The sequence below is a fragment of the Carassius auratus genome, chromosome 3 (assembly GCF_003368295.1).
Source record: "Carassius auratus strain Wakin chromosome 3, ASM336829v1, whole genome shotgun sequence".
NCBI lineage: Eukaryota > Metazoa > Chordata > Actinopteri > Cypriniformes > Cyprinidae > Carassius > Carassius auratus.
Window position 1 is genome coordinate 2599365 of NC_039245.1, and position 21275 is coordinate 2620639.

The 21275-nt window shown below is 38.1% G+C and overlaps 1 protein-coding gene across 2 annotated transcripts in view; it reads right to left on the bottom strand.

Annotated features, from left to right (window-relative positions):
- The window catches only part of LOC113043133 (glutamate receptor ionotropic, NMDA 2A-like), a 137224-nt gene extending 117839 nt beyond the window's left edge, over positions 1–19385 (bottom strand). Inside the window, exons 1-2 of one of the 2 annotated variants that reach the window (XM_026202335.1) lie at positions 18435–19385; positions 16112–16519 (exon numbers count right to left, since the gene is read on the bottom strand). In XM_026202335.1, coding sequence (XP_026058120.1) covers positions 16112–16516 — 405 coding nt within the window. In that variant the 5' untranslated portion in view covers positions 16517–16519; positions 18435–19385. Of the gene's footprint in view, positions 1–16111; positions 16520–18434 lie in introns of those variants that run through there. The other variant, XM_026202343.1, reaches the window with a different exon arrangement.
- Positions 19386–21275: the final 1890 nt, after the last annotated feature.

Below are 21275 nucleotides of genomic sequence, written 5' to 3' on the forward strand. Positions count from 1 at the left end.
CTTTTGGGAATGCACCAATATTAAATGATGTCTTATATCAATAAACTGATAATCATTTTCACATTATGGCTGATAACATGTTATTAAATTATAAGTGTTATTAAAGGTACAGGTTTTAGGACCTGCCACTAGAGGGTGCACTATCAAAACAATAACAATCACGTGGTTTGATGACGCTAAGAAGGAGCGTGGAATGATGGGATTTGTTGTCTTCTACCCAACCGCTGACGGCCATCAATCAGACGGAAAGATAAATCATGGATTAGATTACATACAAAGTCAATGCAAAGACGCGATCAGACTATGGATCAGATGCATCCTTGCGAGGGTCTAGAGACGCGATGCCCTGCGTTTGGCGTGTGTGCCCCATAATACTTATCTTGTTAATCGTTATAAAAGGTTTTCTGTAAAGATACGAATCAAAACAACTCACCTGTCTCGAGTAAAACACAAGTGAGATCGGCATCTCTTTCTAGTTGAAGTTTGTCGCGAAGCTACTTCGGCATTTGTCCACGACACTGTTGTCATGTGGTTTCTACATCCCGTGTCACTGTTTAGAATGGGAATTTTCTCATGATTTACAAGTAGTTGAAAACATTAGAAACATTAGAGATATTGTTAGTAATCAGCTGGACAAAATATATAACACTAGCCTAGTGATTTTTGGATATTTTACTGCAAATATCTTACAAATTGTACCTTTAAAGATTAACTTTAAGTGAGTGTTAAATGATGACAAGGTAATCTAAATGTAAGGGGCGGGGGGTAAATATTGTACATCTCTTATAGCTTTGTATGACAAACATTGAAATTATTATTCACAGATAATCATCCACTACAGAGTATTGTTAACCACAAAATAACATTGAGTCATTCATTTAAAAAAATAAAATAAAATCAGTAAAAAAAAAATTTAAAAAAAAAGTGTTTCAAGCTACAGGAGGAATTTCTTAGTCTTTCTAAATGAATCCCAAGTTATATTGCACACACAGGTTTAACAATTAATCCTGGGTATTCAATGTTTCCCACTGTTCATTTCTATACCCTGTAAGCAGAGAAAGACTTACCATCAAGACATGAACATGAACCTGTGAGACATGAGCACAAGGCTATGACTGGCTATGAGGAAACAGCAAGGTTTAACGTGAAAGCATTACGACATGTCATTCGCTTATTCTGTTATAACCTTAAGCGCTTCATCAGTGGCCTGTGAGCAATATGTGAGTCAGACATGCATAGAAAGAGAGAGATGTATGTGAGAACATGCCATCATGACAAGGGCATAGTGGAGCTCTGCTGAAATGGAAAATTGTTATGCATGCTTTATCTAACTGAAATATATATATATATATATACACACACAGGCAATTATTACATTACAACCTAGCAGAGCTCCACCGTGTCCTTTCTGTGATGTCATGTCCTCACATACATCTTCCTCTGTCTTTGCATGTCTGACAAATATATGACTCTCAAGCTGCCAAATGTGCCAACGATATGTCATAATGCCCTTAGACTATAAGCCTTGCTGATATATAAATCACCAAGCCTGCATTTATTTGAACATTAATATAGTTAAAACAGTAATATTGTGAAAAATGTAAAATTACCATTATCGATTTGAATACATTTTATATGGTAAAGCTGAAAATTCAACAGCCTTTACTCCAGTTTTCAGTGTCACATGATCCTTCAGAAACATTTCTTATTATTATCAGTGTTGAAAACAGTATTTTTTAATTTTTTGTTATAGTTTTTTTGGGTGGGAGGGGCCTATTATACTTTTTTCAGGATTCTTTGATGGATGGAAAGTTTAATAGAAACAAAGTCTTTTTGGGTACAATATCTTTTCACAAAATTATTGTAGAAGACATGGGATACATGGTTTTAGGAAAGGAAAGAAAATTTGCTAATATATTACATTTTCTTCTGGTTTAGCTGCACTGAACTTGTGAACAGGTCTTTACACGAAGCTGCCACGTGAATAGCCATGACAAGCAGCTATTGCCTGGCTTAAGGGAATGTCACGAGGATTTTAATTAAAAATTAAGTTAAGTCACATTTCCATAGGCAGAGATTCAGTGACACCATTAACCTTACACACACTTACCTCTGACCCTGCTCAGTCCCGGTTCTCCACTACAGGCAGACAAAAAAAAACAGATCAAAGCCGGTCCGACCGAGCTACAACAGCTGTAAGGGGTGGAACTCAGCTGTCATTGAAGATTTCACAGCTCTGCCCTTGGGCCTGCTTTCAATGCACCAAACTCCAGTAAAGACTTTAGCACTTTGGGGCAAGACACATGTTTCACGTTAACTTCTGAGGAGTTCAGTATGCACCACCCTGGCAATAATCACAGACACTTCCAAGAGAAACTGTGTCAGACAGATCTTTGTGGCGCATCTGCTATTTTCGAATCTCAATTTAGACATAAAATGGGGCATACAAGTGCCTCTTTCCCCCATAATCCAATAAATCTCCTCTGAAAATTTGATATTTTACAGTGCTCCTTTATCATTCACCTCCTGTGAAGGTAATTGGTTTTGAACCTGTGTTTGTTAAGTCCTCTGGTGCGCTTGGACTACCGCCAGCCTAATGCTGAAAATAAACAACCTGGTTAAAGTAACCCCAGCTTTTCAAAGCGTGTTAATAGCCACACTTTGATTTGGTTCATGGACTGTATTTCTGAACAGACTCAGGACTCATAGACATCCAAATGTTTTTCTTAACATGTTTAAAATGATGTCTGAAGCCAGAATGAGAGTTGTTTTTGATCATTTTTGTTCACTACAATATATCTGTTATTGACCCACATTAGAGATTTTGTTACAGATTAAATGAATACAGATTATATTGATATGGGATATACACTCACCGGTCACTTTATTAGGTCCACCTGTTCACCTGCTTGGTAACAAAAATTGCTAATCAGCCAAAATCACATGGCAGCAACTCAACATTTATGCATCTAGATGTGGTGAAGACAAGACAACTTGCTGAAGTTCAAACCGAGCAAAAGAATGGGGAAGAAAAGGGATTTAATTGACTTTGGACATGAGATGGTTGTTGGTGCCAGACGGGGTGGTCTGAGTGTTTTAAAAACTGCTGATCTACTGTGATTTTCACACACAACCATCTCTAGGGTTTACAGAGAATGGTCCAAAAAAAAGAAAATATCCAGTGAGCAGCAGGTGTGTGGACCAAAATGCCTTATTGATGTCAGAGGTCAGAGGAGAATGGGCAGACTGGTTAGAGAAAAGCAACAGTAACTCAAATAACCACTTGTTACAACCAAGGTATGCAGAATACCATCTCTGAACACACAACACGTCGAACCCTGAAGCTGATGGGCTACAGCAGCAGAAGACCACACCAGGTGACGCTCCTGTCAGTTAAGAACAGAAAACGGAGGCTACAACAGCGCACATTTTATCACATACTGAACAACCCCACATGCATTCACAGCTGTGTTAACTCAATGCTAGATGTTACTCTCTCATTAACATGTGCTTTTAAATTTTAATTCACGCGCTGCTCTGACCTGTGCTTTTTCTGAGCACTGCATACACCCCACCAGAGTAAGAGAGCGGAGCGGTGTGATTCTGACTGGAGTTTTAAAAGTCGGAGCGTCATGGTTCACAATTGGATCTCTCCGATCAGAAGATTATAATGACGGCAATAACCATGCAGGAAGTTAGAGGCTAGTTCTCAAGGAGTTTGCCTGTTCCTTTTACAGAATATTTTCAGGTTAAAGCATGATTTACCGTATTTTTTGGACTATAAGTCGCACCTGAGTATAAGTCGCATCAGTCCAAAAATACGTCATGACGAGGAAAAAACATATATAAGTCACACTGGACTATAAGTCGCATTTATTTAGACCCAAGAACCAGGAGAAAACATTACCATCTACAGCTGCGAGAGCGCCCTCTCTCGGCTGGAGACGGTAATGTTTTCTGTTAGCTAATTTCTCTCATGTTCTCTCAGTTCATGTCAAATTTTGATAAATAAGTCGCTCCTGACTATAAGTCGCAGGAACAGCCAAACTATGAAAAAAAGTGTGACTTATAGTCCGGAAAATACGGTAAACAGATTCAGAACATTCATACGCAGTCGATTTCGCAATAATGTATAAAAAAGTAATCTTACAGTGCTACTTTATCTGTATCTGATTTTGAATGAGCCGAAATCTGTAAGAAATGCATCGATCTGTAGATAAAATAACTGATGAAAATGTACCGTTATTTTCATCACAAACAAAATATGCACAGCAGAAAGCAGGAATTATACCTTTTAATGCTGACAATGTTGTTAGTTTGATATGTGACGCTGTGCTTATGTAAAATAATTAAAGCAAACATGATACAGTTTCTGCCATCTGGGTCATGTGAAATCATACTTCAAAGTAGTGAAATGTCTACATTCAAATGAAAAATAAATACAAAATAAAAAAAAAGAAAATGTGTGGGTTAGCATGGATGATTTACATGAAATGTATTGTGTGTGCAATGCATATTGTGCATTATTAAGATGGCTTTCAGTTCATTAAAATAACAAAACAAAACAAAACAAAAATATATAAAATATTTATTTTACTAAAGTGGGCTTGCTGTTATCTGTAGCCTACAGTATTTTTTTTTTCAACTGTATCTTCCAAATTCAAACTTGTCATATTATCACAACTATGCAGTGTACTTAACAACATAATGCTTATTTTAGGTTTCAGACATTTAAACACACATAAACACTAGTAAAACAATATATTTAGAGTTTGAAAAATACATGTATATGTCTATGGAAGCAACAATAACAATCCATTCAAATTTAATTTGCCGATGTGTTTTATTCATATTAGATACACATAGTGTAAGTAACTATAAAGTTCTCTCTATTTTTCACCCAGTGCCTGGGGGGGGGGGGGGCAGTTCTGAAGGAAAAAAGGGGTCCAACCCGGTAATATATAATATATAATAGATATATATATCTTTCTATAACAAGTGAACATGCATAGTCTAGGCTGTATGTTCAGTCAATTTTGACCCACATTGTGGTAAATCTCAAGTGTGAAGCTCATCTTTCCACCTCAGAAACTGAGTAATGTGGGAAGCCGTTATTAATCAGCCACATAATCACTCTTTTCAGCTACAGTGCACAGCTTCTTTCAAATTCTTTTTCATTCATTTTCTTCACGCAGCATACTGTAGCATCTCACAATATTTCTTATTACTGCTGAACATTGTCACTCTACCGATGAAGTAAACTCTCTGACGTTTTCCCCTCAATGTTCTGTACATCTTCAAGGACACTTTATAAACCAGAACGCCTCTACACTTTCCTTTCTAGGGAGGGCTGTCACGACTCGCGCATGCTCCCGTGCTGAAAGTCTTTGGTTTTCGTTGCGCACAAAAACAAGTCATGGTTTCAGAAACAAGAATTTCATCCAATCTAAACCAGAGTCTGATGTTTATCCCCTACATCCCTGACAACTAAGCCCAGCTATGTACATTTACATCAGCAAACAGCACTATTTCAAGACCTCGACTGCTGCCTCCAGCATAACAAAAATGCCTTTCCCTTCACCTCCTGAGATAAGCGACCTAACTGTGGAAGTCTCTGGAGCTCAGAAAGTCCGCTGCCTCATTTGTCAAAGCTGACCCTGAAAAACTCAGCTGTTTTGTCATTTATCTTTGCTACTTTTGGACCTATTTTAAGGCATGTCCATGTATTGAGAACGAAGGAACATGGGAAGAAGTAGAACAAAAACTAGTTTACTCTCAAGGCGTGAGACAATTTTAGAAAGTATCATAGGTTCAGGAGAAAAAATAAGACTGAGCACACATTGATGGTCACTATCCCAAACTGACCTTTTTATGCTAATGCATGTATACACACACACACACACACACACATACACACATATATATATATATATATATATATATATATATATATACAGAAATTACATGGTCACACTATGAAAAAAAGCAGCAAAAAAATGAACTTAAATTGCTTCAGGCCATTCATAATTAAGCACAGCGAACCACATGTTGAGCACAAAACAGGTCAATATCTTGCTATCGATTAAGATGTTAAGTCTCTGTTAATCAATTATCCAATCAAAAACCCTCAAGCACACACTTTTGTAATACATTTGCATAATAATTCTGTTTGGATAACCTCTATTCAATTCAGCCTCTAGTGCCTGGAGCAACTGCAGATCAATGTAAAAAAGGTTTGTCCACAGTTAATCTTTAGCTTGAAAAGTCACCTTGAATGGTTCTCTATTAACAATTTAGCGAAGCCTCCATAGGTTTGGTTCAGTACATTATGTACATGTGAGTGTTCTTATGAATAAGTGGACCTATTTCAGACTCCAGAGCAGGTTCAACATCCTTAACATTAATAGCCTGAGCTCGAGAGAGAACAATGCCACTTAATGCCGTTCCTTTATCTACACAGGGATACGGCTTCAATCTTCCTCAAGAATATGCCTTGCCTTTGTGAGCAATTAACAATCAACAATCTTGTAACTTCCACTGGGCCATCGTACATAAAAAGTGTTTCTAATGAATGCATGGAGCACAAAGAAAAAGATATTTAATTCATGCCATCCACTTCCATTTTCTGTCTTTGATCACACTTCACTGCATCTGACAAGGAACTGTACCAATAGAGAGGAGTGTATTCTGATGTAACTGCGTTCGCTGCATGAGCACTGCAGTGCATCTCGAATCGGCTGAGGACAAGCAAGTCCAGAAGAATGCTTTATTCATTTTGCAGTCGCATTAAGCAGAACAGTGTGCTGCGTGGACGCAGTCTTCCCCTTCCAAAAATACAGTATCAGGCACTAAAAAGTTTGATGCAAAGCATACATACATTTTTTTGGCATTTAGTAATGTGAAGTCTGATTGCTTTTCGCACTCTGTTTGGAAGCATTTCAGGCTCTGCTTGGACTCGGATGATTGTTTTTCTACAGTACTTTTGCATTCCAATAGTGGCAATACTATCATCTTCATTAAAGGGATAGTTCACTCAAAACTGAAAACATTTGCTTAGCCTCATGTCATTCAAAACCTGACTTTATTTTCTTGGTGAACACAAAACGTCCCTAGACAAACACAGTGAATGAGAATGGGGATGTCAAGCATCAGAATTACAAAAACAAAAGACACCATAAAAGTAGTTCAAACAACGCATGCACTAAACTCATTCCAAATGTTCTGAAGTCATACAACAGCTTTGTGTGAGAAACAGACAAAAAAGACAGAAAAATCTTGGTATCTGCCCTAGCTCTCCTTGTTGTATTCATGTTTGATTTGTGAATTAATAGTTCTTTTGTGTCTGAACCTTTCGGTGAATCATTGATTCAGTTCACAAATCTGATCTAAATGATTTGCTCACAATTTTGACTGATCTGGTCACAGTGATACACAACTTTAGAAGATTGCCAGTGAATCAGAGAATGGAACAAACTGAATATAGTAAGGCTTCAGATGACTTATATATATATATATAGAGAGAGAGAGAGAGAGAGAGAGAGAGAGAGAGAGATTTTTATATTAAAATTAATTACAGAAATATAAATATAATGCACTTTTAATAATATGAACCTCTTTTATGGAACTTTAGCATTTTTTAAGCTTAAAACCTCTGCTTTCCATTTATTGTAACTGCATGGAAAAGAGCAAGAATACAATTACTGAAAGTGTAAATTTGGTGTATTTTTTTTAAGGGGTGAGTATTTATAAGGGTATAAATTTATAAGGGTGAGTAAAGTTTATTTTTGAAAGTGATTCAAATCAGAATGCATACCATGAAATGCATTTACAGTACACTGTATGCGGTGTAAAGCACTGTAACACTGTTACAGTGAGAGAGTAAAGAAATCAAATTAACATTGTGTGCCCTTAACCGGGCCAAACAAGAACTCTGCAGCTGCCAGAAAAACATCTGCCTCATGCCTCACCCTTCACAGCTGCATTGACCTGTCTTTAATTAATGAGCCAAGCTTCATAACACAGTGAATTCATTGTCATTTTCAAGCCCGTCCTGTACTTTCAGCCTGTCTTACGTAAGATTACAGTTTGGCTGTTAAGGTCCGCTGTTAGCAAGCGGCCCAATGTGTGATTACACCCTCCAATGGATTTGTCCTTACATAAGAGAGCATATAGCTGTGGGGTCGATCTCTCAGCTAGACCTTTGTTGTCTAATAAATGTCACAGGCTTCATCTACCTCATAATTGATGGTAAATAATTTGCAGCATTTAACGAATGAAACAACAGACGACTAGCCTGTGACCCTAGATTGCTTTTGTGCAAACTACCTTGTCTTCATAACATCCTTCATTAATAGTGACATCAGCAAAGTCTGAGCCGCAACGTTTCCAGGCGTCAATGGCACATTTCCAGCATAAAGTGCAGCATACGGCTGCTTGGGAATCTTTCAGCTGCAGGACTGCAGCAAACTTGGTCGATCCTATTTACCATATCATATAAAAAGATAGATCGCTTTATTGGGTTGAATTCTATAGAGCTTGTGAATCTAGTCAATTTATGGTCTATTTATATTGAATGTAAGGTCAGTGTTCAGAAAGCACAAGGAATGGTGTATAAACAGCCCCAATTAATTCATTTTGCCATTAAAAGTAATTGCAGAGCTAATTTTGATGCTCATAGGCCTCAGCTTGGCAATAATTTGAGTCCAAGCTGTGTTTTGTTGCAAATTAAACCGTATAAAATCAGCAAGGAAGCACTTGGCTGAATTGAATTGAATGGAAAAACAATCAGATACAGTTTCATAGATTAATGCCATGTTTTCATTCATTCCCTCCTGGAGGCATAAACAGTTGTTATTTGGAACGATTCTGAAAACAGCCTTCATTTATTCAACTAATATAATATTTGAGAAATAGAGATGTATTCACTGGGATATGGCATACTGCATGTGTTACTTTATATGTTACATCTTTTTTTCCAGTGTTAAAATACTCCCTCTTTTCTTAGCAAGATGCAGAGACAGCTGTTAGTAAGTGATTTGTGGATTTATACAGCTATGTTGGTTCAACGAATGGCATGAGATTCGGGGCGGGACTGTCTGGCCAACCAGTGGCAGCCTGTTTAAAAACGAAATTGTTATAAAAAATGGTAATCATTATTTTTGCATACACATTTGGTTTTGCTTGTGCTATCATTGTGATATCTGATTCAAGAACTGTTCTTAGATCTCGAAATGAAAACCTGCGCTGTCTAAAGCTTTTCTGAGTAAACATGGTATCAGCCATCTTAACAGTGAACACTACTTGGCAGACACTAACTCGCACCTAAATGTTGTTGCTCAAAGGTTGTTCGTTCATAGCTTAAGATACATAACGGAGTTGATTTCTCAAATCATTTCTGTTAAAATCTCATGTAAAATCAAAAGCAAATTAGACAATTGTTGATATACTCTACGAATGAAGAACTGTAATGTTGATGTACAGTATCTCAGATCATTCGGTTTGGCAAGGATTTGATCACAAATGTTTGTGTTCATATTGAAATCTTTTACTTTTGATTAAAGACTTTGATATCTTGGCAAATATTAGCAAAATGGGTCTCATTCCCTAACCGTGTGTAGGCACATATTTGTGCGTAAAACTACTTTTTTAACATTTATTACAGAGAAACAGGCTCATATTTAAATGACTCTTTTATTCAATTTTAACTAAACCAAATATACTTCAATAGCTAAAGTCTCAATTTGTTCTTCATATAGTTTCTTCATATAGAGATTTTAAAGAGATTTTCCTGTGGGAAGGTGCTTCCTTTCATCATTACTTTCCAGCACCGCTGTGCAAAGCCTTATTGCCTTGGAAATAGCAGTTAGCTAATGAAATACTTTTTCTTGCTCTACTGTCCATTGAAGCCAGGCACACAAGAAAGCACAACTATAATCAAGAGAGTGGCGTAACACTTGTCCCACGGACATTTGCTGTGATTGATGAGTTCCACACCCTTTGTTCAAGCCACCATCTCTATAAAGTAAAGAACAATAATAGGCAGCCTGTTTTACTCCTCAAAGGTAACAGCTAGAGACAATGTCCTGGACATATGTGTGAGATTTAAGGCACATAAGTGGTATCCCATCTACAACTGTGCCATTTCAGAAGGGAATAGTTGTGCATGTACCTCAACACTAGTTACTTCATTATAAAGCTCAGAAGAGGCTCAGGGGATCAGGACATTAGCATTTGAGGAGATATTTGCATTCTCTGCTGTGTTGCTTTACAATAGCACAATTATTTTGTACAGGAGGGTGGCTCAGAATCGTTTAGGATGAATACAACTGGGGCGTTTCATTGGACACACCTGCAAATTGCGCACATGAGGCTAGATTAGCACTAGTGTTCGACCGATATATAGCCATGGCATTTGTCAAATAACGTCATTGGCCGATACGTTTTTCTGCTTGGCCAATGTCTTCAAGGCGGGACTTTTGGTTTGACTGCGCTGAGAGCGGCAGCGCCTCTCTTGTTCGTCGTCGTCGTTAACAGTTCTTTCTAATATGGAAAGAAGTCTGTTTAATAATCAGATCGAACGGTTAAACAAAGTAATTAATGTGTACAGAAAGTATTATAATGATTGTTTTTATATAAGGCCTATTAGTAATAGAAAGGCAAACATTATAATACTTTCTCATTTGCCATCAGCATTAAGTAAATATTATTTCTTAAATATTAATATCAATAGTTTTAAAAAATCATACAACCCCCCCCAACACAATGAGGATACACAAAAGCGTCTATTTAAGGGGACTGATATCACTTTGATCCCACTACTAGAAGTAAAAAAAAAAACAATATGGCGGTCTTGAAAAAGCTGTGACATCACAATGGCCTCATTTATTTTAATTAATAATTTAACTGAAAATCTCCACCCTGTGGTGGTTCCCTCATCTACGGCAACAGCAGGTTATTAGTTGTAAGATGGCAGCAAGTTAATTACGTTTCATAATTTCTATGTTCATAACTGCTCTCTTATTTGTGAACAGTAAACATTAGTGCTGTGCTTGTTCACAGCAGGTCTTTGTTAATGAATTTTCATATAAACAACATAAATCACTCAAAGGATATGATTAACAGGAACCAGTTCAGAACTCAAAAGTATCATAAGGACTGTAACAAAATGTTACAGTTAGGTTTGTTTAAACGTTTCTTGGTTAACATCAAAAGGCTGGTTAGTATGGCCCAGTTGGCTCCTGCTGGTAGAGACCATAACTACACAATGAATGTTCAATAAATATTTCTTATTATTGTGTAGATTGCATCACATTTTTATTCTGATTTTGCACCTAATCAGAATATAAGAATGATTTCTGAAGGATCATGTGATACTGGAGACTGGAGTAATGATGCTGAAAATTGTACTCTGTGTCAACTTGCAAATAGTAGGTTGTCTAGAGAATTACACTAAAGTGTCAGGAAAGATAAGCCAGGCAGTGAGAGAGCGACAGAAGTAAAACTAACATACCTAATAATATTTCAGAATGAAATTATAAGATAGGTCCTGGGCTGATTTTTCAGTCCATCCCCACACCATGGTGTGCTCTTGTATGCATTACATGCTTCTCCATGTTGACGAGTCCCTCCTCCAAATGGACAGCACTTGAGGGTTGTATCTCATCCAAAAAAGAACATAATGATCAGCAGACTCCCTAAACACCAAGTCCATGAACGTCTTAAGTGCTCTACGTGCCTTAAAAGAAAACGCCACCGTTTTTCCAACTATAATGTATGGTGGAAGAGCACTTCACAGCACTTCGACCTTGTTGCAGTAATATCATCACTCCTGAAAACTCCTCAAGTTGGTGGTATTGACAGAAGTTAGAGGAAATGGGAGAGGGGGAGTTTTCAGGAGTGATGATATTACTGCATCGAGGTTCCGCCATACATTATAGTTATAATTTTTTTATCCGCTTAGAAAATCGCCACCTGTTTATTTTGTGTCACCATACTTACTTGTGTAACTACTCATGTAATCGTCTTTAAATAGAGTAAACATGGAAGTGTTTGGTGGCTTCTAAATTCATCCCTGTTTGGATCCTAAGGAATGAATGGAGCTAAGCTAAATGCTAACATAGCACACATGCTACAGTGATTGAGTGGACACATTGAGACGCCAGAGGTACGTATCAACTAGTGTTGTCACGTTACCAAAATTTCGTATTTGGTACTGATACCAGTGAAAATCCACGGTTCTCGGTACCAATTTCGCTACCAAAGCAAAACACAAAAATATGCTAATTAAATGGAAAAACAGTGGCGTTTCCCTTTAAATGAGGTCACAATAAGAATAATTGTGTCTGCTCGGAACAGAAAAATTTACCAACATGTCTGTGTCAAATGTAATCATGGCAAAACATTCTACACTCTTAGTCATTCTGTGTCTCCAAAGTAGAGGTCTTCACAGGTCCAAACATTCGTGCCCGAACCTGAAAGAGACCTGTGATGTACTACACGGAACCGACCCGGACCGTCTATTATTTGAAAGCTGGATCCAAACCCGCTGGGAAGACACAGACCCGACTGGACCTGATTGTCACATAATCCACCTTAAATTGCTATTACAAGTCAATTAACGTTTTGCGACAAGAAAGTTATCCATGTTTTTCCAAGTTATTTCAAGTTCAAGCTTAATCCACTCATTATTTCAGCTTCAAAATTCCCCTTGAAGTCACGATGATAGATGACAAATGCAACTGTGCACATGTACATTCTGACTCGAGTTAACTTGCATAATAACTTTAACTGTTTGCCCCTTTGAACTATAATGACGATTGCTCGTTCAGTGCCATGGCCGCTAACGTTGCTATCATATCTCTCTGCGTCGATTCTGAATCTGACCACTAAAACTTAAAGATTAAAAGGTTTATTTATATTATTATAAAAATGGGTGAAAATGTAAAGCCTGATTTGGCGGTCGAAGTCATTGTGTCCCTCGCTGGTTGCCATCATAGACTGTAAAAAAATATGGACGTAGTGTCCGTGACGTCACCTATAGACTCCTCATTAGCGGTTTTGACAGCGCGTCACCGCCCGACTCTCCCGGATAATCGAAAATGGGCAAAAGGGCGGGAGCTGATTGCTGAAGCCACGCCCACCTAGTGCGACGGCATTGTCAGCAGCGGCAATCCACCTGTCACTCAAGTGGCCACGCCCTTAATTATGCAGAACTTTATGTCTTAATATAATTTAAACGGATGAGTTTTAAAGCAATTTGAGTGTCAAAGAAAACATTCATGTGACAGTTCATCTCAGATTTTGTTGCTGATTTGAAATATATATTAAATATGAGTGTGTCAAGTCTGCAAGCATTATTACCGTGCATGCACTTGCATTAACTCTGAGTATGCGTGCTCTGCTTCTACAGCAGAGAGAGAGAGAGAGAGAGAGAGAGAGAGATCTTTTATATAGATCCGGGTCGACAGGTCTCGGGTGCACTGTGAAGACCTCTACTCCAAAGGACATTACAGTGCCCCCTTTTTTTCTAAGTGTGAAGAACATTTAAAAAATGTAAAAAAAAAAAATTATAAAATAATAAATAAAAAACTTTTTCCACTTTAAAAACCTTTTGTGGAATAGAAAGATTCCATGTCTCATCATGGAACTATAGATGCCAATGAAGAGCCTTTACTTTTATGAGAGTAGGATTGTTATTTGGGTCCCAGCTAGCCAAGCTCAAAGCACAAATATCTGCACAGTTGATATCAGGTGTATTAAAGGAGTTATTTAAAAGCCACACGTAACTGGCAAAGTTTAAAACCCTTGTTTTAGTACAGTGGTTGACTGACAGATGAGGATGCATCAAGTCAAATTAGTGTTTACAAGTACAATGTGGTCACATTCATTTTCGACTACTTCTGAAAATATGTTGAATCATCTGAAAGGATCTTTATACCAGTGTCAAGATAGCAAAGACCTACGTCTGAACCACAGTGTGCATATATTGAATCTACTTGGAATCTATTAGGAGTATATCAATGGATAAGCACTTCAGAATTCATATATCCACACTAGAAAGACAGATCACTGCATTTCCCTGTCAGTGATGGAGGAGAGAAAGAACTAAATTGCCTAAATGGCCATCTCCATTGTATTCTGCCTCTCTTGGCACCTGCGTATATTAAATGACAATCATGCGTCTTAAATCAATTCCCTCAGGCTGAAGATATATGGGAAAGCAGCCTAAAAACATCGATAAGACAGTCAGTTGATCTCTGGCTGTAACTAGCCGAGAACGTGCCTGCGCATTGGCCACATTCAGTTGGAGGCAGCACTTCAGATATAAAACAAAGGATCCCCTGACACATGCCAATGATCCCTGTGTTTATTGGGCACAAATCCTGCTGCATGGGCACTAAATGAAGCAAGGTCTGATCAGCGGCCCAACAATAATTACTACATGTATGCTTTCTTGTCTCCTCAAGAACGAAAAAGCCTTGAGCTGCCATTAATTTGGACTGGTCTCTCCAAACCAATAAAGCCAAGAATCAAATGACATGACACTAAAATGCATTTGGGGCGCACAAAATGACAAATAAGGCATATTTAAAGAGCTGTAGCATATAGGGATTTCATAATGCTACCATAACGCAGATGTATGTAAACCATGCAAAGTTCACACCAACATGTATCTGGTAGTATAAACTCTCATCCTAGCAATATACAGTTTAAAAACGTATCCACGTGATGTATTTATTCAACAAAAGAAGATTAAACTATCCCTGTAAGTTAACAGTGTAGACATGTATCTCCTTAAAGTGATACTCCACCCCAACATGAGCATTTTGTCATTAATCACTTACCCCAATGTCGTTCCAAACCCATAAAATCTTAATTCGTCTCGGAACACAAAGATGTTTTGGATGATATTTGTGTCTCTCCATATCACAGTATGCTGCGTATGCTCTTCTGCATCAACCGTGCCACAAGGATGTGCTGTTTTCTTTCAAATCAAGGCTAAATACACATAGAAACAGTGCATCCTTGTGGCACGGCTGATACAGAACAGCATATTAAGCAGCATACAGTGATAAGGCGAGACACATAGGAGACTGCTGACAAAGGAATTGTTGAATAAAGTTTTTTTTTTCTTCGCTTACAAAAAGTCGCTTCATAACTTTACAGTTGAACCACTGATGGCAGATGGAGTATTCTGACGATGCCTACAGTATCATACTTTTCTGGACCTTGACAGTGTAACTTACTTGGCAGTCTATGGGACAGTCACAAGCCTCCCGGTTTTCATCCAAAATATCTTAAATTGTGTTTCAAAGACGAACTAAGCGTTTACGGGTTTGTAACGACATGGGGGTAAGTGATTAATGACTAAATTTTCATTTTGGGGTGGAGTATCCCTTTAAGGATCAACGCAAAGTGCTTTAGAATATCTTAATGTACCGCTGAAGAAAATCTCTTTAGAATGAGTTTTCAAAATGCTGCTTCATTTGATACAGCCACATCCCGAGATGAGCAGCGAGTGCTCATGAGTGCTCTTGAAACTCAATGCAAGTCTGCAACAAGATTTTATAGTGAGTGGGAATTCAGATGCACGGTTAGTGATCGGTTATGAAAATGGAACAAAGTCAACAGAGTGGCAAATAATTGTATCACCTTTCTAAGTTTACCATCTTAAATTGTAACAAAAACTGATCTCAGATCTGATTTTTTTTTTGGGGGGGGGGGGGTTTCATCTTTTTTTGCTGTTCAAATGAGTGTTGCATCATTACAGATGTGATTGAAATTATGATGGTTTAATATAAAGAGATATTTGTTATCAGGTTCAGTAAAGTGATTACTCCAGCTTTTTTGATGAAGCATATGTTGTGAAATAACTCCATATGGTAATTTGTCAGGGGAACAGTTAGGGCACGATTGCATGTCGCACTAATGACATTATTTTACATCATTGTCATTACCAAACCACATTAAGGTGCACATTTTTACCCGCTGAACTCATTTTGTGATCTCAATAATATTTCGATCTCATCTTCTGCTCCAGATCTAGAGTAACCAAATTTGTAAAGCACTATAGTATTCGACGTACCCGGCTCCAGGTGAGCTTATGACTGACCTTATCTGCCATGATCATGGACGAGCCGCCATGGATGCCCAGAATGGGTATCAACGTCTGAGAGGAAATAAAATCCAAAATCTGGGCGATGGCTTCCTGGTCCGTGCCGTCCCCAAACACCACCCCGTGGATTTTAGTCCCAGACATGAGATCGCACACATGGGTAATGATGCTTTTGGGGTCCGTTTCATTCACCAGCAGGGTCACCACGTTGACGTCAATGGGATCATCTTTGCTCCACAGAGCCCGTATATCTCTATCAGAGATGTAGCGTGTTTGACCCAGGATCACGGCAATGTTCAGTATGGGCACTTTCTCTGCCGCATGTGAGATGTTGAAGAGGGTAAGGAGAGCTGGAAGAGTCAGAAGAATCAACCTGGAAAACCCCATAGTGCTCAATTTCATTCCCTGCAGAGGAAAAACACAAAGATAAAAGAGTTCAGAATTACATTACCTGAAATAACTATTTAGTAACATATACATTTCACATTCAATCCAGTGGAGTTACACAACTACTTTGAGAAGCGCAGGATTTTTTAATCTAATTTTGGAATTTAGGCAATGAATAGCTAGCAATGAGCAAATGATGAATATTATATGTGACACTGGATCTGAGCAGCAAGCAGGGCAGAAGAGAGTGGAGCTGACATCGTCACATGAAGAGTCTTGGAATGACTGAGCAGAGGAAGCTCACAGGCCCTCCGCTACTGTGGCCAGCGTGTATACACAAACAGATGCATTGTAAAGCAAGGGATAAAACTGCAGAGAAACAGCATATGGCGCAGGGGCTGTTGGAGCCTGCGATTCTCATGAAGAACAATACATCATCACCATTTTTAAAGACAAATGAATGAGCAAGCTAGATTAAGCACAGTTTCGGTTGATAAGAACATGAATGGTTGATTTGTTTCAATGCAGTTGAGCAGAGGTAGGTGAAAATATCATGCTTTGTGTGATTGGATCAATGCTTGTCTCCAGAGACTAATAAGACTCAAAGTTTTTTTTCTTGATGCATTTTTGTAGATATGTATTTGGATTACATGCTTATCTTTACAGTGATTTAATAATTGTTACATATATACAGATGTTTAAATATAGCAGAGCATGCTTTTTTTGTCTTTAAATCAATGTTTTGAGACACCACATGACATTTTGTCCAACACAAACACTGTTTCATCATGGTTTTGAGTGGTTGCAAAAATATCCAATGTTCACGCTTTGAAAGTACTGATAAATTAATAAAACAATTATGAACCATGTGAGTCACATGATGTGACAAACATTAATGAATGTGGAGCTGAGGTTTTACGGACTTTGGCTGGAGGCCAATCTTTGACAAGTGCATTTTACTTTTATATGATATTTCATTTTAATGTAATTAATTAGAGAGTGGGGGAGGGAGTGTATTTTATGAAGATTTTGCTGTTTGCGTGAATAAAACTGGCCTCATTTGTTATTTTAGGCAAATGCGATACCAGTGTTCTTACAACGTGACAGGGAGCTTGACATGGGAAATATATCTAGAGCAATATTGCCTCTGATAGCTCATTAATTTCCTCAAAACAACAATTATGCAAGTGCGCCCCCTATTGACTCGTGTGGTTTTGCGTTCTCATCTGGAACCTCTACGACACTATATTCAAAGAAAAAAATACGCATCAGAACTTTACAACAGAAGCAAACTAAGGAGGTCAATCATATCCATTTTGAAAAAAAGAAGCAACATTTTCAATCCCACTGTTTAATGGAAAATAAAACCAGCGTTAGGCTATGTTTTAACAAGAAAAGTAGGCTATAACCCGATGAAGTTGGATCAACAACTCGAACTAAAATCCGCATTCATCTGTTACATCAAAGCAAGCAGAGAAAAGTCCTCTATCATGTTAAACCTTTCAAAAAATGACACGTTTATCTTTCTTGTTCTCTTTTTGCTTTCATGTGGCCTCGTTAATTAGTAAATGTCCTCGTTTTATCCAGCAAAAGCGAAGCGCATTCCTGAGGGAACGTCTTCAGATTTGCTTCTCACATGATCACGACACGAGTTTTCACACAGGTAAAACAAGAGCGGTTTTTTTTTATTTTTACATAACTCTATAAAACACAGCTTGCTATTTAAAACCCCATAGCATATCCTAACATTATAAAGTATCAAATCCCGTTTCCTCTTTTTAATGCCTCTGAATTAACGCCGCGTTTTCCTCCATCAAATTGATTAAACTGAAACTGAATGGTTAGACTTAATTTGTCTTACAATTAATCGTAATGGACCAGGCAATTTTTAACAAAGGGATACAGAAAGAAAAAGAAACACAATAATACTCACAGCATCTCCCTTTCACAAAGCTCCAAAGATGTTGAATGGGATGACATTGCAACAGTCCTCCTCTCACCAGCCAGGTTGGAAATACGGATAATTATTTCCACCGACGAATCATTTAAGTTCAACCACAGAACCATATGAGTCAAATTAATCCAGGGGTTTGCATGTTTACGAATCATCCATGACTCTTCCTCGATAAACAGAAGCGCGAGACTCGCACGCTGGGAACTGAATCCGCAAGAAATTGGGACTGAATCTGCGAGCAGGACCACAGGACAGTCTCACAGTCCTCTTTGCCCACGGTCTCTCTGGATGCCGTTACACATCCTTAAGGTGAAAATGAGAATTACACCCTGTTTCCGAGCAAGACACCCCCTAAGAAGAACCTGTTTTTAGTGCGACGGTCTTCAAATCTTGTGAGTCAGTCATCGGTTTTAAACACACGAGTCTTTAAATGTCATGCCAATGTTCACTTGACGTAACTTAGCCTACGCATAATCGTAAAAGTTACTAGACTAAATATTCATAAACTCGCAGGATGTGGATTATTAATGCACCCCGGTTCGGTATTGTGGAGCTTTTACCTGTCGCAAGCGTGGTTCTTCTGCTTTTTCAGTGATCTGAATGATTTTGGTGAGAAACTGCCTCTCGGTGACGTCTGACAACAATTCCAGAGCTGAACTTCACTGCGGAAACCACTGCGCTCATCATTGGCTTGTACAGTGAGCGCTGCTCGGACATCAGGGGCTCGTCCGCGCGGATGCTGCTCTCACACACGTTATTCTCGTCTGACCGCTCATTACGTGCTCGATTTCGAAGCGTTTCTACTGCATTCGTTCACCACTGTCTTAGATGTGATGAGGGAACCTCGAGCTTTTCATCTCCGCTCGTTCACACTGTAAATAAGCGTTCAGACTGGCTCAATACGCACTTACGCTTAGATCCTTACATTTGCGCGTCTAGTTGCATAAATCAACCTAATCGTGTTAAATGTAAGGTAGAAGAAAAAGAAAGAAAGAAAGAAAGAAAGAAAGAAAGAAAGAAAGAAAGAAAGAAAGAAAGAAAGAAAGAAAGAAATCACCTAAAAAATTAAGTGACAATTAAGTGGTGGCATATTGGTTATAACATAGATAGATAGATAGATAGATAGATAGATAGATAGATAGATAGATAGATAGATAGATAGATAGATAGATAGATAGATAGATAGATTAGCCTACTTTAATTTTCCATAAAATTATTATACACATATATTGTACAGTGAAGGCAAGCAAACCCCAAAAGTCTGTAGATGTGAAAAAAATTCTAAAAAAGATCATGAGGATGGAAGCAATACATTATTCTTGACTATATTTCTCTATTGCCTTTTCCCAACAGCAGATGCTCCCTTCAAGAAATGCACTCAAACAGTACCATATGAGGACATGCTACCTCTCTATTTTAGCATCATAATCCCTTCTGAATAATTTCAGTAAACGTGACTTGCACTATATATTGTATATTTGATTCAAACCACACATTCAAAACACAGGCATGAGTCATAGGATCACTCTTTGTGAGATTTCACCATGTTCTGTGGGAAGGACTCAAGCTTATGGAAGATTCTCGTAGTCAGAGTATTGCTACACCTCCAGCCCCCAGCTCCCATTACTCTATCGGACAGAAGGAAATGGTCATCTTTGTTTTCTGCAGTTGCAGTGAACATGATTTACTCATTAGCAGAATACTCCAGCATGTTCTCCTGCCTGTGAAGTTCTTGGTTCTTGGTTTTTGACACATCTGCAAATGTTTCTATTTTAGCTCTGCATGTCACACTGGAAAAAAAAAGAAAATAAAAAAAAAGAAGCATCCCAAAATGTGAGTAAGCGCTTCTCATATTTTGGTCTGACCATTCCACCATCATACAGGCCCTTTTTATGAACACTGTCTCAACCCTAACTCATGTTTAGTTAAAAATAAAAATAATAATAAATAAAAAAAATAGTTCACGCTCAAACTGCAGCTCTCTGTTTTCCCTGAGGGGTTTGTATTTCAGCTTAATACTATTGTGGTGCTGGGTATAGAGTCATGCATGAATGCAGGGAAGCGGTACCATGTCTGTTTGAGAAGTAATGCTAAGTGAATGCCTGCAAAACAAAGAAAATGTGAGCAGTTGCATCAAGACCAGTGCAAACAAATATTAGGTAACAAAACTCAAATGAAGCCTGCTTGGAGAGATGCACAGGACTCTTCCTAACTTAACCCTCAAAACTCAAAAGGCTTCATTACTGTGAAGGACCACAACACTAAAAGGATAGTTCACCCAAAAATGAAAATTCGGTCATGTTCCAGAGCAACCCTCTGATTGTAAAATGTGTCCGTGGTACTGTGCTATCAGAATCCCTATGTAACAGAGAAGTCAAGAGCCTGCAAAAACATCTCCAACCGCAGGGTGGCGCTTTATCTTTAAGGGGGTCAATGTGAATTGGCTCTATGCACAGCACCAAGACTACGCATTTACGTGAAATCTCAGAAATCTCAGATTTTGTCATTGGACGATTAATATAAAATAATATTTATACATTTTATTGTTTGAATATAAGACATTAAGTTTACCACAGTAATATAATACAAAACGTATTACAGTTTTTTTTTTTTCGATTGCTAAACGACCAACAGTCACTACAGTACACTACAGTAACAGTTCCCATCACCTGCAAAACTCATTGCAAGCAACACAACTCTTAACACATGGCTCAAAACAGGCTCAGTGCAGCCAAACACTACACAAAACCTTCACTGAGATAACACACACTGTATCTCAGAACACACTGAGAGGAAAAACACTAGCATCAAACACCAATA